At 54.5% G+C, this 27,988-nt stretch overlaps 1 protein-coding gene across 3 annotated transcripts; it reads left to right on the top strand.

Annotated features, from left to right (window-relative positions):
- The first annotated feature begins 659 nt into the window (after positions 1-659).
- LOC138804530 (sodium- and chloride-dependent GABA transporter 2-like) lies at positions 660-27,988 on the top strand. Of its 3 annotated transcripts, none has more exons than XM_069988858.1 (15): positions 660-748; positions 3,786-3,992; positions 13,659-13,793; positions 14,383-14,523; positions 16,567-16,651; positions 16,980-17,112; positions 18,166-18,300; positions 23,629-23,732; positions 24,824-24,948; positions 25,375-25,487; positions 25,705-25,842; positions 26,354-26,456; positions 26,866-26,966; positions 27,486-27,656; positions 27,776-27,988. In XM_069988858.1, the coding sequence occupies exons 2-15, from the start codon at positions 3,791-3,793 to the stop codon at positions 27,896-27,898; spliced, it is 1,809 nt and encodes a 602-aa protein (XP_069844959.1). In that variant the 5' UTR covers positions 660-748; positions 3,786-3,790; the 3' UTR covers positions 27,899-27,988. The 3 variants fall into 3 exon arrangements, with proteins under 3 accessions (XP_069844959.1, XP_069844957.1, XP_069844958.1); XM_069988856.1 differs by having other exon boundaries at positions 26,818-26,966; XM_069988857.1 differs by lacking the exon at positions 660-748 and adding an exon at positions 1,422-1,716 and having other exon boundaries at positions 26,818-26,966.

Here is a 27,988-nt window from a genome sequence, read left to right as displayed (position 1 = left end):
TATATGATAGGGGTACGGGGAGGGGAGGCAGTGTGGATTTGATTTCTGACATCTCAGTAATTGTTTATATTGTGTTCTAAGTTATTGTCCTTTGCCTGGTGCTGGTGGCTCACACCTGTAATCCCAGCTGAGATCCCAGGGAGGCTGAGATCTGAGGATTTTGGTTTGAAGCTAGCCCACACGGGAAAGTCTGTGAGACTCTTATCTCCAATTACTCATCAAAAAGCTAGAAGTGGAGCTGTGGCGAACGTGGTGGGCCACCAGCCTTGAGCAAAAAAGCACACAAGCCCTGAGTTCACGGCCCTCTTGGACTGACACAAAAATCTAAGTAAAAATAAATTATTGTCCTTTCCAGCTTGGAAACGGTAAAAGGTAACATAGAAGTGCTTTTTAAATCATCTATCCAGCACTTGGTCCAAGAAACACCACTTCTTAATGGGTTCATAGGAGCACTTGAGCTGTGGGGATGGGCAGAAGGCAGAAAAGGTGGCACCCTAAGATAACTTATAAGCCACTGGCCTGACCTGCCAGGATATGCACACAATCCCGCTGTGAATCACCAGTGTGAGGATTGTCTGGTGGCTGAGGAGAGGGGAGGGCCGGGGACAGGAGGCGGAATGTGGGCTGGGCCTAGTTTAGGATTACAAGTGCCACAGCCACAGAGGCGTTCTGGAACCACACTTTAAATAGCCAGCACCTTCCCCTTCCCTGGAGAATTCGCCACTGGACGGGCAGCAACTTCACTAAGGTCTGGAATGCTGGTGCCATTCTCTCCCTCCCTCCTTTCCTCTCTCCCTCTCGCCCCCTCTCCCCATCTCACCCCTTCTCTGGGGTCTCATTCTGCTGGGTGGTGGGATCCATAGGATGTATAGCTAGAACATTTCTGGCATCTCCTTAAACAAATGTTTCTGACGATTAATTGAGCATATGCAAAAGACAATATGCTATTTTCTTGACTTTCTGGAATTTGGGGTGGCTGCTCGCCGGAGGGCATGATGTGAGTCGGAGTGCAAATGGCCATAGATTGAGCGGAATGGCTTGGGTTTGATCTCACAAAAGCATAGTTTTTCCTCTCTCTGTATAGGAAGATAAGGATTGACGCTGGCAGGGCCGAGAGAAAAATGCAGATGCAAGCACACCTGTTTGCGTCTACAAAGTGAGGAGCTATAGGTCTTCTTGTTCTATACTCACATATAGGTAAACCTGTTCTGTCATTCCCACTTTTACAGGTGAGCAGACTAAGGCTGGGTTGTTCATTAACTCCTGGAAAGTCAGGCAGAGGTCTGAGAAAATCCCAGGGCTTGGACCTAGGCTGACTCCGGGGCTGGAGTTGTATTTTTTTTTTTCTGTAGTGGGCTCTTCCTGACGCACAGCTACGTCAAGGCTCAGGGAAAAACCTGCTCCTCTTTGCACCCTAGGGACTTGCTTTTTTGGCGATGACAAATATAGGAGTCTCTGATAGCGGAGAAGCCAACCGAAAAGGAATAAAGTCCATCATTGCAAACTTTCATCACTAGAAACGCCTCATTCTGCGATTGGGACTGACTGAGAGAAGTCTGGATTCAGCTCTTGTTTAGTGAACAGCTACTATACACTGGGCACTTTACATAAGATCGTTTCGTTAACTCTCATGACCCTAAGATGTGTTGTCACCGCCCTGTTATAAGGGTCTGGGAGAGTGAAGAAGAAAAGGGAGGCAGCTTCCTATCAGATAAGGTAAGGGGAGGCCCGGTGTTGACCCAGGACCAGAGACAGCACTCTAAAGGCTAGAGCGAGCCAGGTACTGGCGGCTCCTGCCTGTAATCCTCGCTGCTCAGGAGGCTGAGATCTGAGGATTGCAGTTCGAAGCCACCCCAGGCAGAAAGGTTTCCTTGAGACTCTTCAATTAACCACTCAAAAACCAGAAGTGGCACTATGGATCAAAGTAGTAGCAGGCTAACCTTGAGCAAAAGAGCTCAGGGACAGTGCACAGGCTCTGAGTTCAGGTCCCATGACCTACAAGAAACGGCTAGAGCAGCTGTGTGTTGGGACTGGTCACTAGACTTCTTTCCTAGCCCACGGACAACCTTTGGAGCTCATCCCCTAGTTTATCAGATAAGCTAAGGTGCTTTCTGTCCCCCACTTCTTCTCTCTCTTCACTTTCCAAATCCCCGGGGCTAACCCTGCCAGGGAGGCCAAACCTAAGGAGAATCTGGGGGTCAGAAGAGATCCTGCTGAAGCAGTTCTTTTAGCACACATTTTTCTTGATGTTCAGAGAAAAACACCACTACCTATTTCTCTGTAAGAGGGGCCACCGTATTAATGAGGGAGTGGCTAAAAGACAGTCCAGTTAGACCTGCTCATCGGTGAGGTGGACAATAAGCTGAGCAGACGTAATCAGAAAAACAGGAAGGGCAGAGTGGGTTCAGGTCTTGGCTGTGCAATTTACTTTATGGCACCAATCAGCCCTTTTAATCTCACTGAACTACAGCTTCCTTATTTTTAGTGTAGTAGTGAGAACACACCTTCGGGTGGTACGAGTGAATGAGAGGGTGTTGGGTACCACCTCCTCAGGAGCTGCTGGGTAAAGGCTAGCCGAGCCTGGCCTCCATCCCAACCTCAGGGTAGAGCAGTCCACGCAGAGGTTGTTTAGAATCATTCATTTCTATTGTCTTCTGACAGATCCTGTGCTTATATTAGCTCGTGTGTGCGTGTGCGCTCATGCGCGCAGGGAAAATCCATCGCTCATTTCCCCCTCTCATTTTGATTTCAGAGAGCAACTGAGGACTGAGCCCCCAGGCAGCTCATTCAGCTTACTTTGGCCAGTCACTGATTCTGCTCCTCCTCCCCTATTCCTTTGGAAGGATTTTACTTTCCTAGCGCTTGTACTTTTCTAGGGCAAAATTAAAACATGTTCTTTGGTGAAAATGTAGAAGGCATGGAGGGGAAATATATTCCTGTCCTCCAGCTGCTAGGAGAGACATTTTGGGGGTAGCCTACCACCTACCAACCCGATCCTGTTTTCTACTTTCCCTTCTTTTACGTGTGACTGCCTTTCTGCTTCAATAATCTCTCTCTGCAGTGTAGCATTTAATGATTATGGAGTTGTTTCATTGTGTGTATCTGCTAACGAGTTTGGAACATTGGTCTGCTTGGTTCTTTTTTTCATAGTGAGAAGTTACAAACATCCTTCATACGGAATCTGTTAACCCACAGACACAATTACATCCTTAGGATAGATTACTCAGAGGGAAATCAGTGGCTTTGAGAATAAATGGTGTGGCATCCCTCCAGTGCCCCCAGCAAGCAGAGTAAAGAAATAGAAGCACATGTTCACATAGCCAAGGTTCACTGCAGATGACCCAGGGATAATTCTTTATTTATTTAGGTCATGAGGCTAGAACTCAGGGCCAGGGCACTGTCCCTGAGCTCTTTTTTTTGTTTTGTTTTGCTTTGTTGCTCAAAGCTAGCGTTTACCACTTGGAGCCATGGGTCCACGTCTGGTTTTCTGGTGGCTTATTGGACCGGCTTTGAACCACGACCCTCAGATCTCAGCCTTCTGAGTAGTTAGGGTGACAGGGGGCCGTGAGCCACCAGCACCCCAGCACAGACCCCAACCTGAGAGTGCTGGGTCACGGAAGCCACGTCTGCCCTCTAGTGTGGCCTTGCTGAGATGAGAAGGGCTAATAGGTTCAAGGCTGGGGAAGGCACAAACACCTTGATCCCGGGGCTCTGAAGGGCAGAGGCTTCCCTTTGAGGAGGGGCGGGGGTTTCCACAGTAACAGAGCACCCCACTTGTCTTCCAGGAGGGATGGATAACAGGGTCCCGGGCACAGCCAGTAATGGAGAGACAAAGCCAGTGTGTGCGGGCACAGAGAAGGCAGAACAAGATGGCACCCTGGCGCGCGGACAGTGGAACAACAAGATGGAGTTCGTGCTCTCTGTGGCTGGGGAGATCATTGGCTTAGGCAACATCTGGAGGTTTCCTTATCTCTGCTACAAGAATGGGGGAGGTAAGAGCCGCGGCGTCCTCCCCCTTGTCCCCCAAATGAGGGCGCACCCCTCCGTGGTGTCCCGGGGCCCGGATCCTGACGACCGCCCACCCCGCGTGGTCTCCGGCGGGTTGCTCCTGTGCTCAGAGCCTCCCGGGCCGCTCTGTCAATCCAGGTCATCACACCCGTCTTCCAAGGTGGTGGTAAGCACCTGAGAGAACGCCTGTAACTTCGTTAGGAGTCGTGGCTACATGATAGTCAGGTCGAAGCTAGACTTCCTGTGCGCTCAAGACGCCTTGGCCTTGCGTCTTCCCCAACTCAGCCGGCGCTGTGACAAATCCCAGAGCCATCTGTGGCCCAACCCCCACCGAAGCATAACCTTTGACCCTAGCAACTCTTTCTTTAAAATTTTCCTGTGTATGTGTGTATCTGTGTATCCATGTGTGTCTGCCTGTGGAGGAACATTTAACACTAGTTCTTTTTCTTTCTTTGTTTTTTTTTTTCTTTGCTGGTCCTGGGGCTTGAACTCAGGACCTGGGCACTGTCCCTGAGCCTCTTTGTGCTCAAGACCAGCACTCTACCACTTGAGCCACAGCACCACTTCCAGATTTTTCTGTGTATATGGTACTGAGGAATGGAACCCAGGCTTTATGCATGCTAAGCAAGCACTCGACCACTAAGCTACATTCCCAGCCCTTAACGCTAGTTCTTTTTTGTTGGTCATGGGGCTTGAACTGTGGGCGCAGGCACTGTCCCTCAGCTCTTCAGCTCAAGGGTAGCGCTCTACCACTTGAACCACAGCACCACTTCTGGTTTTCTGGTGGCTTATTGGAGATTAGAGTCTCACAGACTTTCCTGCCTAGGCTGGCTTTGAACCACAATCCTCACATCTCAGCCTCCTGAGTAGCTAGGATGACAGGCGTGAGCCACCGGGGCCCAGCAACACTAATTCTTCGCTGTGTCATTAAGAGCTTCTTATTCTTCACTCCAGCCGCCCTGGAATAACAGTTTTCACCACAGCAGTGCCTTTTAAAAAAAAAATTGTTTTTGCCAACCCTGGGGCTTGAACTCGCTTCTTTTTGCTCAAGACTAGTACTTTACCACTTTGAGCCACAGTACCACTCCCAGTCCCTGCCCCCCAGTAATTTATTGGAAATAAGAGAGGATAAGAGCTCATGAGATGGGCACCAGTGGCTCACACCTAATAATCCTAGCTACTCTGGAGGCTGAAATCTGAGGACCGTGACTCAAAGCCACACCAGGCAGCAAAGTCTATCTATTCTCCAATTAATCACTAGAAAACTGGAAGTGAAGCCATGGCTCAAAGAGGTAGAGTACTAGCCTTGAGCAAAAGAGCTCAGGGACAGTGTCCATGACTGATAACCCACCTACCCCCCATAAAAGTGTCTCATGGCCTTTCCTGCCTGGGCTGGCTTTGAACCACAATCCTTAGGTCTCAGTCTCCTGAATAGCTAAGATTACAGACATGAACTGGCTTGTTTTTTTAAGACAAGGTCTTGCTATGTGTCTAGGCTATCACCAAACTCTCAATCCTCTGCCTCAGTCTCCCAAGTGCTGGGATTACAGACATCCATTCCCGTGCTTGGCTAGAAAAAGTAATTCTGGGGCTGGAATGGTTGCTAAGTGGTAGAGTGCTTGCCTTGCATGCACCACATAATCACAAAAAGCCAGAAGTGGCGCTGTGGCTCAAGTGGTAGAGCACTCGCCTTGAGTTGAATTGCTGAGGGACGGCGCGCAGGCCCAGAGTTCAGGCAAAGCGACCTACAAAAAAAGAAAGAAAAAAGTAATTCTGTTACCACTAAGCGACTTTTAGGGAATCCCATGTCTGTGGGAAGGCTTGGAAGAGATTCCCCCCAATACTAAAGGTTTTAGACTGACCAGTGGGATGCTTGAATGGAATTTACTGGGAGAACTCAGATCGGTTTCGTAACGTGGGCACCTCCTGCTTCATGCAGACATGGGTCGCCAGGATCGAGGCGGAGACGTAGGGTGCCCTGGGCTCTGAGGGTGGGGGCTAACACAACACCTACCCTTTTGCAGACTCCTCAGACTGGAGTCTCCCGGTGGCTTTGGAGAAAGCAGACTTCCCAGGTAGAGCTGGAAGGTCTGGGGGCTTGTGGTGGTTGGAGGGACCCTCGGCCCGCTCCCTGGGGTTGGAGGTTAGCTTGTGTTTTTCCAGCAGGAATGAGCTCATGTGTCCTGTCTTCCAAGAATTTCTGGCCTGTGGCCTGAAATCACAGGACTTTGCTCTGTCTGCATTGAGAGGGGAGAGGGGCGCTCTTCCCACCTCCCACCTACCCGACACTTCGCACCCTGTGGAGGAATCGGCGCCCCTTTGGAGTAAACTGGGTGGACGGAAGAAGCCGCCCAGGAGGATGAGGGGCGCAGCCAGCGGGCCGGGACTGAGCTGAGCATGGCTAGTAACCAGCTTAGCGCCTCACGTGGCAGAGAGATTAGCGATGAGCCGCTTTCCCCAAGCCTCTGTGGAATGGGGTAAGGGTTGGCTTGGGAATTAGTAGCAGTGGCAGGAAGACAGCCCTTTCCAGGTTTGGGTTGAAGAAGACAAGGTGGAGAGGGACAGCGGCCCCGAGGACGTGGAGCCCAAGCTCTGGTTCAGGGCTCCCTGGCGCGTTTGCTGTGGACCTGGGGTGGGGCGGGCTCGGCTTGCAGGCTCAGAAGCAGTGTGCCTGGGCCTTCTGCTCCCACCTGGCAGTTTAGATGGTTCTGGGATTCCTAAGATCCTGTCACGTGCTTTAACCCTTACGTCACCCCCACACTTTGCTCCCTTGAGCTTGCGTGAGGCCTTAGCATCCCCCCGCCTCTTGTTTGCTGATGGACAGACGGCAGCTGGGGGGGAGGGCTGGGAAGGACTTTGGAGCTAGAGGTGAATGCCCGCGTTTGCTCTGAAGGGCATGCGTCATGCAGGGCCACTGGATACATTCATGAGAAGGCTCCTTTGCCAAAGTCTGCGCGAAGGTGTGTGTGCGTACGGTCAGGCGAGGAGCGCAGGGCCTTCTGCACCTATGTTCCTTTCTTTGTTATTGCTGTTGTTTCCCCCAAAAGCTCGTCCTCTCTGTCCTCAGGTAACTCCAAGGAAAGCTTTGGGGGGAGTTAATAGGAGATTAGAGTCTCACAGACCTTCCTGCCACAATCCTCAGGTCTCAGCCTCCTGAGTAGCTAGGATGACAGGTGTGAGCACCGGCGCCCGGCTTCCATGTTCTTTCTCTCTCTCTCTTCTTTCCACTTTGGGGAAGGAAGGTGCTGGGAATGGAAAGCGATTCGATTGGTTTGACCTCTCTCCTCGTGGCTTAGAGATTTTGTTTAAAACCATGGTGGTGAGAGCGGAGCCTGGGCTCGCAGGAAGCGCACGCACGGCGGAGCGGACCCCACAGAAGTGTGACGGGACGGTCCAGGAATACTCCGTGCTGGGGTCGCGTGTCCCATCAGCCTGCTCCTCGGGTCTCCCTCTAAGTCCACAGCCTCCCACGGTCTACATCCAGACTAGAAAGACAAGTCACATCTCCTTCGGTTTCTTCAGCTTTACCATTTGGCTCGATCTTGCTGGATCTGCCGGTGAGGTCCAGTGCAGGGGAGGGACTGAGGCCAGAGGGGTGACAACCAGACTTGGACACTTGGGGAAGCAGAGAAGGAGTTGGGATGAAGCCCTTCTTAAGTCAGAAGCCCCGGGGCCGCACAGGATTTTCAGAGAGCTCCCGGATCCCCTCCTTGGGAGACACTCTCCCCTCTGTCCAGGCCATGTAGACCATCTGTCCCCAGCATGCCGCCCCTGCAGGCGCCAGATCGGTTCCAGTCCCACTGTGCCAGCACCCGGCCAACCAAGCCCGGCCTCTGCCGGTGCCATTCATGGACAAATATTTACTGAGCACTTTGCAAAGGCCAGGAATTGTTCTAGGTGCATCTGTCAGCACCACAGACCGGTATCCCGGCCTCGCGAACGGTTTCCATTCCAGGGGAGGGGGACAAGGCGGTGGACAAGGCACCCCACCGTGCAGCGCGCCAGAGCTTCTGAGAGCTGTGGAAATGGAGCGGGTTGAGCTGGGTGTGGGTGGCAGACCAGCCACCACATCACCAGGGGTGAGAGGGTTGGCCAGGTGTCTACTGGGGGTGAAAGCACCCCGGGCCAAGGAAATGCAGGTTAGATAGCCCCAAGCAAGAGGCCGGTGAGCCTAGAACAGGAAGAGTCCATAGAAAGGGCGATCGGAGTTGGGGGGTTGGGGGTGCATGCCAGGTGGGGCCTGGTCAGCCATTGCAAGACTCAGCTTTCACTTTAGAATCAGCCATTTGAGGAGGATTTTGCATGGGAATGGCATGATCTTGCATTTAGAATAATCTATCCCGCCATTGTGTTCAGAACTGATTATAAAAAGTTGGGTGCTGGGTGGGTGATTCATGCCTATAATCCTAGCTATTCAGGAGGTTGAGAACTGAGGATGGTAGTTCAAAGCCAGCCCGGGCAGAAAAGTCCCCTTGAGACTCTTATCTCCTGTGAACCACTCAAAAACCAGAAGTGGAGCTGTGGCTCCAAAGTGGTAGCAGCGCCCAGTCCCCAAGATCAAGCCCCACGACTGACAGAAAAAAATAAATAAAGGAACTGATTATAAGGAAGAATGTCAGTAAGCCAGTGACAAGGCTAAAAATTGGATTCATCCTTGATTCTCTTCTTTGAACCGGTGGTTCTATGTGAACACCCGGATCCGGTATGCCTCAGAGCCTGGGCCTTGAGCAGAGGCCTCTTCAGCTTCCTGGCCCCTGGGTACCAGCAGACGAAGTTCCTCAGGCTCAGAACCCCTCCGACTAGAATCAGGCTTCTTGCTGTCCCCACCATTGCTACTACCCTGTCTAAGAGAACCCCTAAGATAGATCACTTAGCTGGGCAATCAGGAAATGGATGGCCATGTCCAGAGATGTTTGGGGCCCAGAGAAGAGCAGACTTGGAGAAGAAAATAAGCAGCTGGGTTTGGGAGGGCCGAGTGGGGGTGGAACTGGTGTTGGGTTCAGTCATTCGTGGTCAGAGTGCTGTGCAGGGCTTCCGATAGCGAGGGAGAGGGAGAAAGATCGCAAGTCATATGTACGAGTCGTCATGGCAGACCTCCATCTCTGCCCTCTTCCTTCTGCCTGTGCCCATGCGAGTAGTCCAGCCTGCCCAGCACTGCTGGTCAAGTTGCTGCAGAAGCTGCACCCTTGAACTCTTCCCCAGCTCTTCACCGTCAGCTCCCCAAAAGGGAGAGCAAAGACCTTTCCACCAAGGCCTGTCTAGCTAAAGCTCTAGCAAGGAGACAAGGCGACACAGAAGGAGGTGGTAGGAAAATTTAAAAATTCCTTGCCTGCCCATCCCAGCTCAGACAAAACCAGTTGGTTTGTCCAGCATTTTGACTTAGTTTTTAACTGTAGAGTAATGGATAACCAGGGGCTACCCACAGTAAGAGTTCCTGGAGACCATCCCGACTGAGCAGACAAGAGCTCCCTGCCCTCTGCCCGCCTCCAAGTCTTTTCATCCAATCCAGAATCACCCAGATCTTGGGTTTCAGCCCCTGGGTCTTCATCTGGGACCTCATTGGCAGAATATGGAGACGGGTCCCCGTGTGTGGCCACCGGCGGGGGGGTGGGGGGGGTGGGGGGTGGAAGCCTGAGAGATAGGACTTGGAAGGGAGGGGCAGAAACTGTTCATCTGAGCTCTAGGCTCTACCAAGAGAGTTTAGGAATACAAAGTCTAGGTGGACTCGGTGAATCAAGGATACCATTCACCCCTTTGCGTCATAGAAGAGAAGCCGTTATTTTAGTGGCAGGGGACAATCGATTCACATTTGAGGGAGTTACTCAATGCCCACTAGTGCCCAGGCTACTGTGGACTCTAGCCATGTGGCTATTCCTGCATTCTTTCCCTCCCCCTCCCCCCCTCTCTGCTCTGTTTCTCATGTGAACTAATTGGTTTATCACTTTCAAAAGTACCTAGCACCTTGCAGGTGGCATCCCAAAGTGTCCTCATTTTGAGATGCCAACAAAGCAGCTCGTTTCCAGAATGGTAGTGCCCATTGGTGGGTAAGGCTGGAACATTTGGGGACTTAGTGGACACTCACATTTTGGGAGTGCTGGGACACCGGGAGCTCTGTCCACCCCCACCAGGACTGACGCCCATCTTCTGATAGTGGTTGGTGACGGCAGGGAAGAAAGAGGCAGCTTGTTCCTCAGGACCCCTGGGCTCTTCCTAGGTCCCTCTCAGCCTCCATCCAACCCCTGGAGCAATTCCCGGAGGCGTAGTGTTGGTGCTATCCTAGTGCTCAGAGAGGCAGGGGAGGAGGAAAGCAAAGCTGAGCACAAACCCACTGCAGTTAATCATTGTGAGGGACCCCGGAGTGGAGCTATTAACCCTTCCTGGAAAGATGGGGTGCTCAGCAAAGACTGAGTTAATTTTTATTTTCCTCTGGCCCGACAAATCTTGGATTGATTTATGGACCTGTTAGGCTGAATTATTTACAACCTTCATTTCTTTGCCCTCAGGCTAATTAAGCCTCATAGTGTCAGAACTAAGTAGGGTAGACTGCACACTACAAGTCCGAAAGGTGAAGACCTGGGGACCTCATTATGTTCTCCACCAATTGAGGACAACATGCACATATTTAAAAGTATTGTGTCCGTGGTTTGGTAGTTTTGGGTTTGTGTGTGTTGTGCAGGTACTCAGGGCCTAGGTACTGTCCCCTAGCTCTTCCCCCTCAAGGCCGGTTTTCTACCACTTGAGCCACGCCTCCACTCTGACTTTTTGCTGGTTAATTGGAGATAAGAAGCTGGGCAATTATGGCTCACACTTGTCATCCTCGCTACTCAGGAGGCTAAGATCTGAGAAGTGTGGTTCAAAGCCAGCCTGGGCAGGAAAGGCTGTGAGACTCATCTCCAGTGAACCACCAGAACACCAGAAGTGGAGCTATGGCTTAAAGTGGTAGAGCACCAGCCTTCAGCAAAAAAAAAAAAAAGCTCTGGAACAGTACGCAGGCCCTGAGTTCAAGCCCCACAACCACAAAAAAAAAAAAAAAAAAAAAAAAAAAATGAGCTAAGAGTCTCACAGACTTTTCTTTCCTGAACTGGCTTTGAACCAGGATCCACAGATCTCAGCCTCCTGAGTAGCTACTGGCACCCAGCTTTTACAAGTATTACTTGGATATTTTTTTCTACACCTTTTAGAGACATGGAGGAACTTCTTTTCTTGGGGGGGGGGGTGGTCCAGTCGCAGAGCCTGAACTCTGGGCCTGGGCGCTGTCCCTCAGCTCTTCAGCTCAAGGCTAGTGCTCTATTACTTGAGCCATAGCACCACTTCCAGCTTTTTTCTGCTTATGTGGTGCTGAGGAATCGAACTCAGGGCCTCATGCATGCAAGGCAAGCGCTCTACTTCTGAACCACCTTCCCAGCCCCTGGAAGAACTTCTTATGGCATATACAGTACAGTTATAATAACTTTTTTTTTCGGTCGTGGTGCTTGAACACTGAGCCTGAGCGCTGCCCTCAGCTCTTCAGCTCAAGGTGAGCGCTCTACCACTTGAGCCACAGCGCCACATCTGGTTTTCTGGTGGTTTATTGGAGATAAAGAGTTTCACGGACTTTCCTGCCCGGGCTGGCTTTGAACCGCGATCCTCAGATCTCAGCCTCCTGAGTAGCTGGGATGACAGGTGTGAGCCACAGGCTCCTGGCTCAGTTACAATAACTTTAAGTGCCCATGTTAGCTAATTGGAACATCTGTGTAAGTGATGGATCAGAACCGATGGATGACTTAACCACTTTCGTAGGAGTCACCTGTTCCAGCTTCTTTGCTGCTGCCAATGCATTATTGGATACAAGACCAGATGAATTTCTTGCTTTATTGGTGGTAATACAATTTTTTTTCCTGTTTTTATGAATGTTCTCGAGCTCTGCTCTGGGATCAGTGAGGACTCTTGAACCTTCTTCATCTTACCTTTAAGACTTTGTTATCCAGGACTGGTGTTATGATCTCTCTAGGGCTGGCTCTTCTCCACTGAGGAAATGCACTTTGGCTAATCGGCGCCTGGTGAATCTTGAGATGATTCTCTGGCTGGTGGGAACAGACAAAAACGGACTTTTAACCTTTCTGACTAATTCTTCCTGCGTGCTGGGCTTTTCCCTCTCGGGGGGCAGGGCTCCTTTCTCTGCTACTGTTTGCTATGAACTTCCATTTGTCTGCTGTGGCAGAAGATGGAGGTCCCTGGAGAGAAGTACTGGCATTTCTAACATCTATAATAGTCTCATCTCGGCCAGTGATTACGAAAACAGGAGCAGAAGTCTGATTCCAGCTCTAAGCCCCTAAGTGGTGCATTCTTCTTGATACAGTACGGGGCGAATGCACTAGCTGGGGAGGTGATGCAGGCTGCGGGAAACCTCGCATGGGAGGCTGAGGCAGAAAGGTAGTTCGAGGCCCTGTCCCTCCTTTCCCTCAAAAACTCCCTACCTTGTAATCTTAGCTACTGGAGACTGCAATCAGGGGCATTGTAGTTTGAGGCCAGCCGGGCAGAAAAGTTCATGAGACAAACCCCCCACACCCACCCCCAGCCCCGCCATCTCAAACCAAGAAGCTGAGTGTGGTGCGGGAAGCCTAAAACTAGAGGATCTCAGTCCAGGAGTGTGCCTAGTCAGAAAGCAAGACCCTATCTCAAAAATAGCCAGTGCAAAGAAGGACTATGGGCATAGCTAGGCAGGTACAAGATTCTGATTTCAAATCCCAGTATCTCCTGTGTCTTCCCCCCCACCCCCCCAATCTCTACTTGACATTGGGAACAACCATTTTTTGGAAAAGATTTTTTTGGGGGGGTCCAGTCGTGGGGCCTGAACTCTGGGCCTGGGCGCTGTCCCTCAGCTCTTCAGCTCAAGGCTAGTGCTCTACCACTTGAGCCATAGCGCCACTTCCGGCTTTTTTCTTCTTGCTTATGTGGTGCTGAGGAATCAAACCCAGGGCCTCAGGCATGCAAGGCCAGCGCTCTACCACTGAGCCACCTTCCCAGCCCTGAAAAGATTTATAGACTTCGGGCTGTGCTGATGCTCCCAGCTAGTTATCAGTCAATGAATTTGTGACGTGTTTTTCGAGTGACATGCTACTCAGTCAGCAATTGATACTCAGTGGAGATTGAAACTGCAGGTAAAAAAGGGCTCCTAGGGACCTTGGTGATCATAGAGCACTGCCCATGGTCCAGACAGATGCCTGCTGCAAGGGTGTGCGTATGTGTGTGGGGTGTGTGTGTGTGTGTGTGTGTGTGTGTGTGTGTGTGTGTGTGTGTGTGTCTCTGTGTGTGTGTGTGTGTGTGTGTGTTGATCCTTGAAACTCAGGACCTGGGCACTGTCCCTGAGCTTTTTTGCTCATGCAAACACCCTATCACTTGAGCTACAACTCCATTTCTGGCTTTTGGGAGTGTTTAATTGGAGAAAAAGAGGCTCATGGATTTTCCTACCCAGGCTGGCTTCCAACCATGATCCTCAGATCTCGGCCTCCTGAGTAGCTGGGATTGCAGGTGTGAGCCACAGGCGCCCAGCATCTGCATTTTGCATGCTCCCCTACCCCCTGGGGTTCTGGCTAACACAGGAGCAAGGGGGTTGTGGGACCCTGAGCAGGGTTTTGAGAGGTGAGAGACCATGTGTTTTCTACCCGCAGGTGCCTTCTTCATCCCCTACCTCATCTTCCTCTTCACCTGCGGCATTCCCATTTTCTTCTTGGAGACAGCCCTGGGCCAGTACACTAGTCAGGGGGGCATCACAGCCTGGAGGAAGATCTGCCCTCTGTTTGAGGGTAAGTACCTGTGTGCCCCATTCCCAGGCATCCTCCTCCTCCCCCACGATAGAGCTCATCTGCAATGGCTGAGCACGAAGCACATTCTACACAAAGACAAGAAGATACGGAGGCTCCACAGCAAGCCTTTGGCTTGTGGGCTACACCCTGCACTCGCCACCTGGCCTGTGAGAGGATGAGGGAGAAATAGAGGCAAGGATGGTTCAACCAGTAGTGCAGGGAACTACTTTAGCTGTATCTGTTCTATGTGTGTATGTGACCGTGACTTCGTGTTCTTTTCCCACACAAACCTGCTGTCTCCATCCCTTACTTGTGCTGACAAAACACTGGGGATCATTAGCCCTTGGAATCATGGAGATAACCTCATGTAGGTTTAGAAGAACTCAGAACAGTGAACTCTCAGAAGCTGACAAAGATGGAAGGTGCAGGGAGTGGGCTGAGAGGCCACCCGCACCCAGGAGACCCATTCCTGGAGCTGGGGTGCGAGTCTCAGTCCTTGAGGACACTGATAGTGAAAGCGAAGCTCCCTCCCAACAGGGCTGGGTGCCCCCGGCCACGTTCTACAGCCTGTCCTCTCTCCTGCCACCAGGCATCGGGTATGCCTCTCAGATAATCATCATTCTCCTCGATATCTACTATATTGTTGTCCTGGCCTGGGCCTTCTTCTACCTCTTCAGCAGCTTCACCACTGACCTCCCCTGGGGAAGCTGTCACCATGAGTGGAACACAGGTGAGGTTGTCTCCCAGGATCCTACGGCTTCCTCCTGCTCTGCCATGTAGACCGGCAGTGAGGTTGGCCCTGTATCCCAGGCGGCCTGTTCCTCAGCCCAGATTCACAGAGAATTTCCACCAAGAATAATAAGAGGAAGGGGTAGGGGATGCGCACCCTGGCTCACACCTCTCATCCTGGCTACCTCAGAGACAGGGATTGGAGGATCATGGTTTAAGGTTAGTCAGAGCGGGGGGTGGGGGGGTGGGGGGGGTGGGGGGGAGTTTATGGTCCTGGAGGCATGTGCCTGTTATCCCCAGGGACATAGGGAAACACAAGTAGGAAGAGCACAGACCAGGCAGGTCTTCCCAGGCCTCAAGTGTGACCTTAATATAATCCATGTACAGCCAAGCGCTGGTGGCTCACACCTGTGATCCTAGCTTCTCAGGAGGCTGAGATATGAGGACAGCAGTTCAAAGCCAGCCCAGGCAGGAAAGTCCATGAGATTCTTTATCTCCAATGAACCACCAGAAAACTGGAAGCGGAGCTGTAGCTCAAATTGGTAGAGTACTAGCCTTGAGCAAAAGTGCTTAGGGTCGGTGCCCAGACTCTGAGTTCAAGCCCCACCACCAATGAAATAAATCAAGAAAAAAATAAAAATTAAAATCAGTGTAAAAGGGGCTTGGAGGTATGGTTCAAGTTGCAGAGTGTCTGCCTACCAAGCCCGAGATCTGGAGTTCAATCCTCAGTATTGCTATCAAAAAATGAAAATGAAAACAGGAGTTCACCAGCATCACAGACAAAAAATGCATGTAGCTCACAATTTAGGCAAATAGAATTGACTTCTGTTTAAAAACATGTTGCTCAGCCACTTATTAATTTTAGTTTGGACTGTAGCCAGCTTGATATATGTGTCTGTTACATGGTCATTTCTTTGTTCCTTGTTATTTCTGATACTATTTTAGGTCTTTCAGACTTATCATTTATCTGGGCTTAATTAGGGAATTGGCTGTTTTGTATGTCATCGATATAATTCATGGTAGTAATTGACTTCTGCTCTTACCGGCCTGGGCAGACCACCTTCGGTATTAGAGCCACAAACTAATGCACAGATAGTAAGGACAACGCAGTGTCCAGGGTGGGCTGCCCAGGAGCCCATTCTCTGCAGAGGATTGAGCGGGAAGGGGTCTGGACATTTTGGGGGTGGGATATGATTTGAGGTAGGGGTGGTCAGGAGAGGCCTTATAGAGATAAAGATTTGAAGGCAGAGGGGGACAAGCATCTAATAGAGGAGCGGTGAGTGCCAAGTCCCTCAGTACGCCGTGCCTAGTGTATCCAGGGGCCAGCAGCGCCCAGGAGGGTAGAGTGGTACAGATCTAGCCTCCTGAGTCGCTGGGATTACAGACGTGAGCCACCGGCACCCATCCCATGTTTGCCTGTGATCCTCCATCGGTTCTAAAAGATGCACCCATACCGGAAATAGGGCAGGGGTGGTTAGAGAGCCTGGTTGTCACTTCCTGATGGCCGCTCAGCTGGTACCCAGAGGGTAATGAACCCTGCCAGGGTCTTGACCTTGCTCCTGCACCAAGCCGGAAGGCATGCTCCCCTGCCTCAAAGGCGGTGCCTTTCTCGGGCCTGCTTCTGGGATCATCCGCTCGCTTTGAGTAGCTAGCACTTGGAGAACCTTTCCTAATGTTTGTTTTTGGGGGGTCCGGTCATGGGGCCTGAACTCTGGGCCTGGGCGCTGTCCCTCAGCTCTTCAGCTCAAGGCTAGCGCTCTACCACTTGAGCCACAGTGCCACTTCCGGCTTTTTTCTTTTTGCTTATGTGGTGCTGAGGAATCGAACCCAGGGCCTCATGCATGTAAGGCAAGTGCTCTACCACTGAGCCACCTTCCCAGCCCACCTTTCCTAATGTTGAACAGCGTCCACGGGGATGTGTACACACACACACAGGACCCCGGAGAAAGTGTGGGGAAGAGGCTAGGTCAGCCCCGGGGACCCCCCACCTGAGTCTTGACTGATGATCCTTCTCTTCCTTCCTTCCCCGGGGCTCGGGCGGCAGAGAACTGCGTGGAGTTCCAGAAGACCAATGGCTCCCTGAACGTCACCTCGGAGAACGCCACCTCCCCAGTGATTGAGTTCTGGGAGTAAGTGAGACCCTCGTCCCATTCTTCCTGTGGGCCTGTGCGGAGGGCGGGGAGCGGGGAGCAGATTCTCCACTCCTTTCCTGGCCCTTCGCCTGGCGCCTTGCTTCTGTGGGGTCCGCCATGGTCAGCACAAGACACACTTGGGGGAACTTTGTGGGGTGACTCAGTGACAGCGGCTTCCCTGGCGTGCCGGGAAGAAGCCAGAGAGAAAGGGAGAGGAGAGGGGAAGGGAGGAGAGGCGAAGAGAGAGGGCAGGAGCAAGGGAGGGAAGGAGGGAGGGGAAGATGTGAGGCCTGCAAAGTGGACCCCCCCCCCCCCGCTCTTCCAGGAGGCGGGTCCTGAAGATCACGGATGGCATCCAGCACCTGGGGGCCCTGCACTGGGAGATGGTCTTGTGTCTCCTGCTGGCCTGGGTCACCTGCTACTTCTGCATCTGGAAGGGGATCAAGTCCACGGGCAAGGTCTGTGCTGTTAGCCTGCGCCCCCCACCCCTCCCCCTTCCGTGCCACATGGCCCACCCTTCCTGGAGTTCCTGTGGCTGGGTCCCCGATAAAGAGGGGACAGAGGGACGGGGGGGGGGGGGGGAGGAAGGGAGGGTGACACAGCAAAGATTTGACGTGGCTGCGTCTCTCGATTGAATTGAACCCCAAGTACTGCTGGGAGATGAACCAAGAGAAAAAGGCAGGAAGGCCACCTGGGGAAGGATTTGATCTCTGGATCGGTGTGCTTGTGAGCGTGACACTAACCACACACGCTTCACGGCTCCCTCCTGGAGCTGTGAATGGAAGGATCGGGGTTCAAGACCAGCCTGGACAGGAAAGAGAGCCCCCCCACCTCCACCAGGGGAAGCTGGACAAAGTGATATGTGCCTTTGATCCCAGCAACGGGAAGCCTAAGATAGATTGCGACTCAGGTGGGCCGTGAGACCCTACCTCAAAACAAAAGTGGTTCAAAAGCAGGGCAGGAGCTAGGCCTAGCCAGCACGAGCCCCCGAACTCAAACCCCGCTACCACCAAAATTAATAACAATAATGATGACAGCAATAACAGTTCCGTTACCTCAGAATGATTCTCAACTAGCTTGAGACGTGGGGAGCGTCCTTGCCTTGAGCCTGACGTGTTGGACGGGGCTGTCCCAGGCTCTTTCTGGACTCCTGCCCCCGGAGGCCTCGGAGAGGCTTCCTTCCTAATCCGGCTGTCTGTCTGTGTGTGCACGCTAAGCGTCTCAACTGCGGAGGAAGGAATCGTGTGTTAAAGATTTTGTTTCGTTCCTGACACCCTTTGCGCGTCAGCTCCAGTCAGTTCCTCTATGAGACTTACTCCGAGAGGCAGCCAGTATTTTCAGCTGGGGGGGGGGAGGCGTGGTGTGGCCGGGGGATGGACGTGGACATCTGGGGAGGACCAGAGGGCAGCTGGAGCGGAGCTGCCAGTGTGTCCCCCCACGCGGGGCCAGGGGCCCCCCCTCCCTCCCTTCCTCACGGCGCCCTGCCTCCCTCCCTCCGCCCTCCCTACCAGGTGGTGTACTTCACAGCCACGTTCCCTTACCTCATGCTGGTGGTTCTGTTAATTCGAGGGGTGACACTGCCTGGGGCCGCCCAAGGAATTCAGTTTTACCTGTACCCCAACATCACACGGCTGTGGGATCCCCAGGTAAGAAGCCACAGAGCTGAGGGACCACCTCTTGAACCCCAGGCCCCCTCCCTTCTCTGGGCGCCTCCTGGATCCTTCCCGAAGGTGGGGGCGGGGGGGACAGTCCCTCCTGATAAGCAGATCTTTGTGGTCCCTCCTTGGTCCACAGCTGCCAGGCAACCCAGGGGGGTCCTGAGCCCTCTGGCGACATTTCTTGGAGACTAGAAATAAGTCACTAAATGCCTTTACCTGGGTCTCTTTGCCCCATTCTTTGCCCCCCCCCCTCATTCTATCTTTCTGCATTTCTTCTTGAGCTCTCCTCAGCCCACCCTTCCCTCTGCCCTCTGCTGCCCTCCCTCTGGCCACATTCCCCCCTCCCAGGCCCCCAGCTCCCTGCCCCTCCCCATACCAACTGGGCTGGTGTTAAGTTTCCAGTCTCCCTCTTCCCAGTCCCTCCCTTCCTCCCTTGGGCCCCCAGGAGGGGCGCTGCTGCTGGTGGGTAGACTGGAGGGTGTGTGGAGCCAGGCCTGGGGCACAAAAGGCCTGGGCAGGGGCCCCTGATAGAATGGCTTCTGGGCTCCTCTCTGGCAGCCATTTTGAAAGCTGGCAAAGCCCACTGGGAGTGAGGGCAAGCTCCACCTCAGAGCCCCCACTCCCCTAGACCAGAGAGCCTTCCGCAGCCTCAAGGGGCACCTCGCAAGTAGGGAGTACATCCTGCGAGGGGCATCTTCCTTTCGTGAATGAGAAGGAAGCCGTTTGGCTTGTCTGGGACCAGAGGGCTGTGACGGCTGCTTGTGTCACAAAGCAGGAGGCCGTAGGAGGACCTTGAAGGCCTAGATCTGCTTCAGAAGGGAGCCAAAGTTCACCCTGGCCTGCAGGGAGGGCCCAGAGCACAGGGGATGTGGTCAGGCAGGCCAGGCTGAAAGAGAAAAAGGTGGGGGGAGAGGGAGAGGGGGAGAGAGGGGGATGGGGGGGAGGGAGGGAGTTCCAGGATTTGTGGCTTTGGAACAACCACTGGGGTCTGTCTTGCTATATCCGTGACGCTATTGCAAAGTTTGCAAGCATGATTTCTGCTTATCCTCACAGCAAATGCATGGGCTATCCTCATTTTGCACATAAAGAAATAGAGACCTAGAACTGGGCATGGTAGCACATGCCTATAATCCCAGCTTCTTAGGATGTAGGGACAGGACGTTCAAAAGCCAGCCTAGGCAAAGGTAGATACGTTGTCTTAAAAAAAAAAGTGAACTTCTCTGGAGCCAGAGGTAGTAGGATTGAAATTCAAGGTCTATCTGGGGGCAGGGCACTGGTGGCTCACGCCTGTAAACCTAGCTACTCAGGAGGCTGAGATCTGAGAATCACTGTTCAAAGCCAGCCCGGGCAGGAAAGTCTGTGAGACTCTTTTTTTTTTTTTTTTTTGTCGGTCGTGGGGCTTGAACTCTGGGCCTGGGCGCTGTCCCTCAGCTCTTCAGCTCAAGCCGAGCGCTCTACCACTTGAGCTACAGCGCCACTTCCATCTGTGAGACTCTTATCTCCAACAAACCACAGAAAACTGGAAGTGGTGCTGTGGTTCAAGTGGTAGAGCACCAGCCTTGACCTGAAGAGCTCAGGGACAGCTCCCAGACCCAGAGTTCAAGCCCCATGACTGATCAAAAAAAAGTCTACCTGAGGAATGGGGGAAAGTTGGGTGGAGGGGAGGAGAAGGGGGAAGAGGAGGAGGAGGAAGAGGAGGAGGAGGCAGAAGAGGAGGCAGAAAAGGAGGCAGAAGAGGAAGAGAGGAGGAGGAGGAGGAGGAGGAGGAGGAGGAGGAGGAGGAGATGACATAAATAGAGGCCTAGAGCTTTAAGAATTTCCTGTCTTGACACAACTGGAACTGGGCTGCTTGGTGACAGCCCCGCACAGCCACACGGTATGATCTCTTGAAGACCAAGTCCCCATCTTCTCCCCTGTGTTTCTCCCCCAACCCGTTCACTCAGCACCTGTTGAGTTGGAGGTCTATTTGAGGTGGGGTGTTTGGTAAGCTTCTAGCGCACCATGTGGCTAGACCAGGCCGCCTCTAATTCTGAGCGTTCAGAAGGACGGGGGATTCTGCAGGAGCAGCAGTAGGCGCTGGGGTTCCAACCTCGCCACCATCCTTCCAGCCCTCCCCGGCTGCAGGCTGCAGGCGGCAGAGCCGGTGGTGGGAGGGAGCTCTTTCAGGAGCAGCCAGGCCCTGGGCCCCTGCTGGAGCCAGGCCTTTGTCATCAGTGAGCTGAGCTGCACCTGCAGGGCGGGGCACCCCACCAGAGCCCTAATTGAAGCTAGTTGGCACTCCCTGGGAAGCGGGAAAGATCCAGCTGGCATTCGCCTGGTACTTGAGAAAGGTGCTAAGACCCAGGGCTTCTCTCTCCGCCAGGCACGGAGGCTGGGGGTGGGGAGCCAGGGGGGCCTCTGCCGGGCTTGCTGTGCGTTTGGGACAGGTTGCTACCTTCCCTGGGTTCCTGGGCTTGACCCTCCAGGGTGGCAGGGTCCGAGCCCCAGCCCTCATTCAGTCTGCTTGACTTCTCATTCCTGTGAGGTTTGGTAGATGCGTAAGGACAGGGGATTGGTAGGGTGTCCAAAGAGCCGTGCCGAATTGTAAAGGGGAAGTCTGAACCCAGGGATCAGACATAGCTGATCATTTGTCATCGCTGTGATTGTTACTTGAAATCGATGGCACCTCGTTATTGGCTGCAGGTGGTCTGCTCGGGGTCTGCCCAGACTTGACTGAGACTTGGCCCAGTTTCACCTTTCCACAGACCCTGACTCGGTGGCAAGCCTCCTTTGACAGACACTTAGGAAAGGGTGTGGACCGGTCAGAACCCCAAACTAGCGTATTGGAGGGAGTGGGTTCTGTGTGTTGTAGTCTGCTCTCTTGGCCTCCATGATAGATCTTTCACAAAGCCTATTATGCATCATTTGCAAGTTCTTTTTTTTTTTTTTTGACAGTCCTGGGGCTTGAACTCAGGGCTTGGGTGCTATCTCTGAACTTTTTCACTCCAAGCTTGTGTTCTATCACTTGAACCACAGCACCACTTCTGGTTTTCTGGCGGTTCGTTGGAGATAACAAATCTCACACACTTTCCTGCCCCAGCTGGCTTTGAACTGTGATCCTCGGGTCTCAGCCTCCTGGGTAGCTGGGATGACAGGTGTGCGCCACCGGCACGTGACTTATTTGCTTTTTCTTGTTCTAGAGGGTGGGATGTTTATGTTTCTATGTCGGGAAATTTGTGTGCCTGATTTTGTTACCGTACCCCTTTTTTCTGGTGAGAAAAGAGAGGTGCAGTGCTTTGCCTGAGATCCGACAGCTAGCGATGACGTCAGGAATTGGGCCCGTGAGCTCTTCCGTCATCATGTGCCATGGCCTGACCCGAAGGTGGAAACGACTCTTGCGGGTCATCTAAAGCTCTCTGTCCCTTCACAAGGGTTTTCCATCCTTGCTTTTGCCTTGGCTGGCCTTGCCCAGCCCCCTCCCCCAGCCGAAGACCCATCCCAGTTTTGTTCTGGAATCTGGGGCTTCTGGAATGAGCGGGGTTGGGCGGCCGGTGGTGGGGGGTAGGGGGGGGACATCTTGCCCTCCATGTTCCTCCACCTCCTTCTGACCCCATTCTGTCCCCCAGCGCAGCAGGCTTGTCGAGCCACAGCTGTTGAGAGTCCTGGGCCTGCCAAGCTCCCAGCAAGGGGGCTTTGGTCATAAGGCAGCACACGGGACCCCCTGAGCTCCGAACTCCGGTCCTCCTGCGGGGTCCTCTGTTCTCAGTAACCTCTCCTCCCCTGGCTTCCTGCTGCGGGAGGTGACCCAGCCAAGTCACGGCTCACTCCTAATGAGTTCTGCCCCAGCCCTGGGTCACACACACACACACACACCCGGTCGTCCCGGGGACGGAGCCCCCACCGGGTGCAGGGGGCGTCCAATCTGGGCACAGGGCAGAGGGCTGTGCGCTCACCACCAGGATGCACCTACCTGGGCGAGAGCCCTGGCCTTGCTGGGGGGAGGCCTTGGGGATGGGCTCAGGGCCCACGCTGCCAGGCCTCCCAACTCCCGAGGACCCACAGGAGGCAGGAAGGCCCACAGGACAGTGCTGAAGGCCCCTGCATGTTCCTGAAGGTTCCTGAAGGTCCCTGCATGTTCCTGGGGCAGGGACTGAGCACAACATTCGGCAGGAACGGCCAGACCGGCCCAGAGACCTTCCCCCATTGCTCTGTACCCCCCTACGCTCCTCCTCTGACTCCTCTCCCTGGTGGCAGCTGTAGGCCTGGTGGGCCTGTAGGAATGTAGCGAGAGGGGGCTCTCTGGCTGGGTCCCCCCAGCGCCAGATGTTAGGGGTCATGAGGCCTACTAGCAAGTTTTGGAGATGTATGCTTTCTGAGTTGTGCTCCTGGCTTTGAGATTCGGCATTTTCAATGGGGAATGCTGGCTGAAGAGTCGCTCAGACCCTGAGGTGCTCGGCCTGCTTAGGGCGCCCCCCTCCCCCAGCCTGGCCCTGCTGTGTGAAGAATGGACACGTGGGTTGAGCTGACACTGGGAGAGGAAGGGGTGAAGGTGTGAGAAAGGGGGGGCAGGAAAAGGCAGGAAGGGACTGTGTGTGTGTGGATTAGCTTGTGCTGTTGGCGGTAAGTGGAAAGCAGGAGTCTGTTTGGGGGCCTTGGCGGAGGTGGGGGTTGGGCGGAGGCATGGATGGGGTGATGGGGTGTCCTCTCGGCTAGGAGCCTGCCCTGGCCACGTCCGCACCTGCAGCCTGATGGTGGTGCTTGTCCTCTGGAGGTGGGCAAGCCGGGGGCCGGCGGGGAGGGGGGGACAGCCGCAGCACACCCCCTCCTGCCGCCCAGCTTGGCCCCCGATCTCTGCACATCCTTTCTCTTCAGGATGTTTTTCTAGCTGGGAGATCTAAACCCCCACAGGCACGGGCCGATGAGCCAGCTGAGATAATAAGGAGGCCCCAGTGGAGAGCCAGGGTTCAGGAGGGACAAAGCTCCATCTTCCAGCTGACCTTGACATGGAAGCCTCCCACCCTTAGAGACTCCTCGCCCACGGGTCACACTGCCGTGACACTTGGAGCGGAGGAAAAAGTGGGGACAGAACCCCCGCCGACTTCCATGAGCAGACACCGGACCCTCCACCTCCCTCGAACCTAGATCCTTGTCCTTCCCTCCCACCCCCTCCTCAGCGTCTTTTCCTTTGAGTTCTTAGTTCCTCTGCCACCCTGGTGGTGCCTGAGAAACTCCACGCAAGGACCCAGGCTCCCGTGGGCTGAGAACAGAATTCTCCCCACCCCCTTGCCGGGGCGGGGCCGGGCCTTCCTGGAGCTCAGCTTTCTCCTCCCGTTGCAGGTGTGGATGGATGCGGGCACCCAGATCTTCTTCTCTTTCGCCCTCTGTCTGGGGTGCCTGACGGCCCTGGGTAGCTACAACAAGTACCACAACAACTGCTACAGGTGACTGTGATGGGGGGCGGGGCGGGGGCGGAGCCTCGGCCTGCGCCTCCCCTGCCCTTCCGGCTAGGCTAGGGGCGATACACCCGCTCACTGGCTGGAGGATCAAGGTTGACCGTGCCCAGCGTGCTAGCATTGCCAAGCCCTGGTAGCTCAGCCTGGGAACTGTGCCCGGGGGCGTCAAATACTTACCCTAGCTATGTCTGCCACAGGCCTTTCCTCCCTCCCTTCCGTCTTCTCCCCAGTGCTCACCCCGCCTTGCCTGGCTCTGCTCAGAGAACAGAAGCCAACTTCACTAGTGTTGTTGTTACTGTTTATTGCTGATGTTGTTTGAGAGCTGATTAAGCTCAGGCTAGCCTTGAACTCTGGATCCTCCTTGCCTCAGCCTCCCATTGTGCAGGGATTATGGGCGTCATTGTTCCACCAAGGCCCAGCCTATGCCGATTTTGATTTTAGCCAGAAAAAAAAAAAAATCCTGCTACAATCAAATGTGGATGTCTAAGAATTATTTACTGTCTGGAATAATCCTTACGGGTGCCAGAGGAGGTCTTGTTGTCAGTCTGGGAGGGTCTTCGGGAGCGGGAGGCTGTGTGTCAGCTTAGCAATGTTAGATTGTTCTTTTCCTCCCTTCTAGCATCTTCCTTTGAGAACCAGGTCCACCACTGAGCTGGGGATGGGGCGGGAGGGAGGAAATGGGGGCAGAGACCACACTCTGAGCTCCCCGAGTTCTACCATCCCGATTTGGACCAGTAGATTCAGAGTCCCCGAGGCCCTTTCTAAGATCCAGGGAAGGGCCGGATGCCGGTAGCTCACTCCTGTCACCGTAGCTACTCAGGAGAATGAGATCTGAGGATCGCAGTTCAAAGCCAGCCTGGGCAGGAAAGTCTGTAAGACTCATCTCCAATAAACCACTAGAAAACCAGAAGCAGCGCTGTGGCTCAAGAGGTAGAGCGATGGCCTTGAGCTGAAGAGCTCAGGGACAGCACCCAGGCCCAGAGTTCAAGCCCCACGACTGACCAAAAACACGATCCAGGAAAGGTGCCGGGCTGGCCCCGGGGAGCAGCCCCCTTCTGACCAGGCTGTGCTCCCCACAGGGACTGCATCGCGCTCTGCTTCCTCAACAGCGGCACCAGCTTCCTGGCCGGCTTCGCCATCTTCTCCATCCTGGGCTTCATGTCTCAGGAGCAAGGCGTGCCCATTTCCGAAGTGGCCGAGTCAGGTGAGAGCCACTTCGGGGTAGACGCGGCGCTTTTGACACACCACGATCTGTTGGGTAAACGCAGACTTGGCCTGTTCCCCTCAGGCCCGGCCACTTCCGTGGGGCCCCCGGGGAGCCTCGCAGAGATTCATTTTGCCTGCTGGCTCCTGAGCTCATGCTAAGTCTGAAACCTCTGGTTTTGGGGCGGGGGCCATCTTGGATCTGCGATTCAGGTTGGGTGGTGGCACCTTAGGAATTCAGGCACCGGTAGAGGCTTGGGTGGCGCTCTTGGTGGTGGCGAGGGGCACTGTGGGGTAGAATTTTTTCCAGCTCTGTGATTCCGTGGCCCATCTGGGGAGGCTCAGGGATCACAGAGACCAGAAACTGGCTTAGGCCCTGGGTTGTGTTCCTTGCCGACCCCTGACCCCTGACCCCTGACCCCCGTAGGCCCTGGCCTGGCTTTCATCGCCTATCCTCGGGCTGTGGTGATGCTGCCTTTCTCGCCTCTGTGGTCCTGCTGCTTCTTCTTCATGGTGGTCCTCCTGGGACTAGATAGCCAGGTATCAGAAGGGAGAGCAGACAATACCAGGTTGAGCCTGCTGCCCCAAGAGACCTTAGAAAGCTGGGGACTGAGAACAAGTTTGGACCCAGAGGCACTTGCAGGAGGCTGGAGAAGGGAGGCCACGGCAGGAGGGCGGGAGCAGAGCGGCTGTGAGCCGGCAGGCAGGGCTCTGTGGGAGCTCTCCTTCCCCTCTGATCCTTTCGCCATCTCATCAGTTTGTGGGTGTAGAAAGCCTGGCAACGGCGGTGGTGGACCTGTACCCCAAAATATTCCGCAAGAAAAACCGGAGGGAGCTCCTCATCCTCGCCGTGGCTGTCTTCTCCTTCCTGGTCGGCCTGATCATGGTCACAGAGGTGAGCAGCCGGCCAGGGAAGCGGGGACTGAGGGAGAGGCTAGTGGGGAAAGGGAACGGGGGGGGGGGGGGGGCCAAGCCACTCACCAGGCGGGGCATGCCGCTGTGGTTCTAGGATTCTAGTCCCCCACCCTCCCACCAGCCCCATTTTGGCTCCTGGGGAAGCGAAGATGTATGAAGAGTCTGCAGGAGGTTCATAGGCTGGGAAGAAGGAGAGCCCATGGTTTCCTAGGCAGGGAGGGAGGGACCCGGGGCCCAGCGACATCCTGTGTGATGTCACCAGGGAGAGGCAGGGCAGTGGACCAACCACGAGTCCTCACCCGATCCCGCCTCCCACAGTGATAACAGAGAAGTTAGTGTCCAGGTCTACCATCTATGTCCTCTTAGGACCTGTGTGTCCGCCCCCCCCCCCCGTCCTGCCCCGTGGTCCTTGCCAACTGGGCTCCATACCCCAAAAGTGTGAGGCTGAGGGGCACCAGGGCCCACCCCACCTGTTTGCTCCGCCCATGCAGGGCGGCATGTACGTGTTCCAGCTCTTTGACTACTACGCGGCCAGCGGCATGTGCCTCCTGTTCGTGGCCATCTTCGAGTCCCTCTGTGTGGCTTGGATTTACGGTGAGTGGCTTTCCCCCTGGATCCAGACCCCAGTTGTCTCCCCTCCGCCCCAGCCCCAGAACCTCTCAGACCAAGGACTCCACCCACTGGAGACCTCTTCCGTGTGGTCTCTCACCATTGCAGGGCCTGGCCAGTGATGACCACACCTAGACCAGCTCTGGTGGGGCCACCACCTGTCTACACACACCTCCTGCCCTTAAACACCCTCCGAAAGCAGAGTCAGGGCCCCCCACACCGATTCTTCCCGCTGTCATTTATACAAAGGCAGCCCTGCTACCTTCTGATTATGGTCCTGGCCTGTCCCAGGACAGGGGGGCCTCACCCCCACCCCCACCCCCACCCCCACCTTCCGATTCCTCAGACTCTGAAGAAGGACCTTCCTCCCCTCTCCATGTGCTCTTCGTGGCAGGGGCCGGGCGCTTCTACAACAACATTGAAGATATGATTGGATACAGGCCATGGCCGCTGATCAAATACTGCTGGCTCTTTTTCACCCCAGCTGTGTGCATGGTAAGGAAAAGCCCCCAGGGGTACAGCCAGGTGTTCAGGAGGGACAGTCTTGGCTCCAAAATGGACTTCTTCCTAGGAGTTGAGGTGTAGCTTTCCATTCACCCTCCCGCTGGACCTGACCCCCACATCTACCACTCCAAGTCTACATCGGATTGCCAGGAAAGGGGAGGGGAGGGAAGTCCTCGACCCCCTCCTCACCCCCAGTCTGAGAGAGAGAGAGAGAGAGAGAGAGAGAGAGAGAGAGAGAGAGAGAGAGAGAGAGAGAGAGAGTGTGTAGTGTGTGTGTGTGTGTGTGTGTGTGTGTGTGTGTGTATGTGTGTGTGTGTGTGTGTGTTCTATCCTGGACAAAAAGTAGGATGGGGGCCAGGCCCCAGTGGCTCACACCTGTCATCCCTGCTACTCAGGAGGCTGAGATTGGAGGATTGAGATTGAAGTGTGGGGAGCCCCAGCAGGCAGCTGTGGGGGGGGCTGCGCGGGGAGGGCAGGGGACCCACCCCCTCAAGCCCTTCCTCTCCCCAGGCCACCTTCATGTTTTCGCTGATCAAGTATACCCCGCTGACCTACAACAACAAATACACCTACCCCTGGTGGGGCGACTTCTTAGGCTGGCTGTTAGCTCTGTCTTCCATGATCTGCATTCCCACCTGGGGTATCTACAGGCTCAGCACCCTCAAGGGGCCCTTCAGGGAGGTAAGAAAGGGAGGGAGGCAGGCCGGAGAGGAGCCTGCTGGGGGGCGGGGGGGGGGATGGTGGGTTGGGCTGCCTGCAGATGGACAGACGAGACAATGGCCACCTCACTGTCCCTGCAGAGACTCCGCCAGCTCCTGTGCCCGGCCGAGGACCTGCCCCGGCAGAACGTGGCAGGACCCCCCACCCCTGTGACGCCCAGGACGTCCCTTCTCAGACTCTCAGAGCTGGAGTCTCACTGCTGAGGCCCAGGCCCGCCCGGGGCCCTGCCGCCAGTCAGCCTGGCGGGGAGGGGACGGCGGCCCAGGCCGCGGCAGCCCTCGGTGCTCCTTCTG

The sequence above is a fragment of the Dipodomys merriami genome, unplaced genomic scaffold (genome assembly GCF_024711535.1).
Source record: "Dipodomys merriami isolate MVZ:Mamm:240054 unplaced genomic scaffold, mDipMer1.0.p SCAF_368, whole genome shotgun sequence".
Taxonomy (NCBI): Eukaryota; Metazoa; Chordata; class Mammalia; order Rodentia; family Heteromyidae; genus Dipodomys; species Dipodomys merriami.
This window is presented reverse-complemented; position numbering and strand designations above follow the sequence as displayed.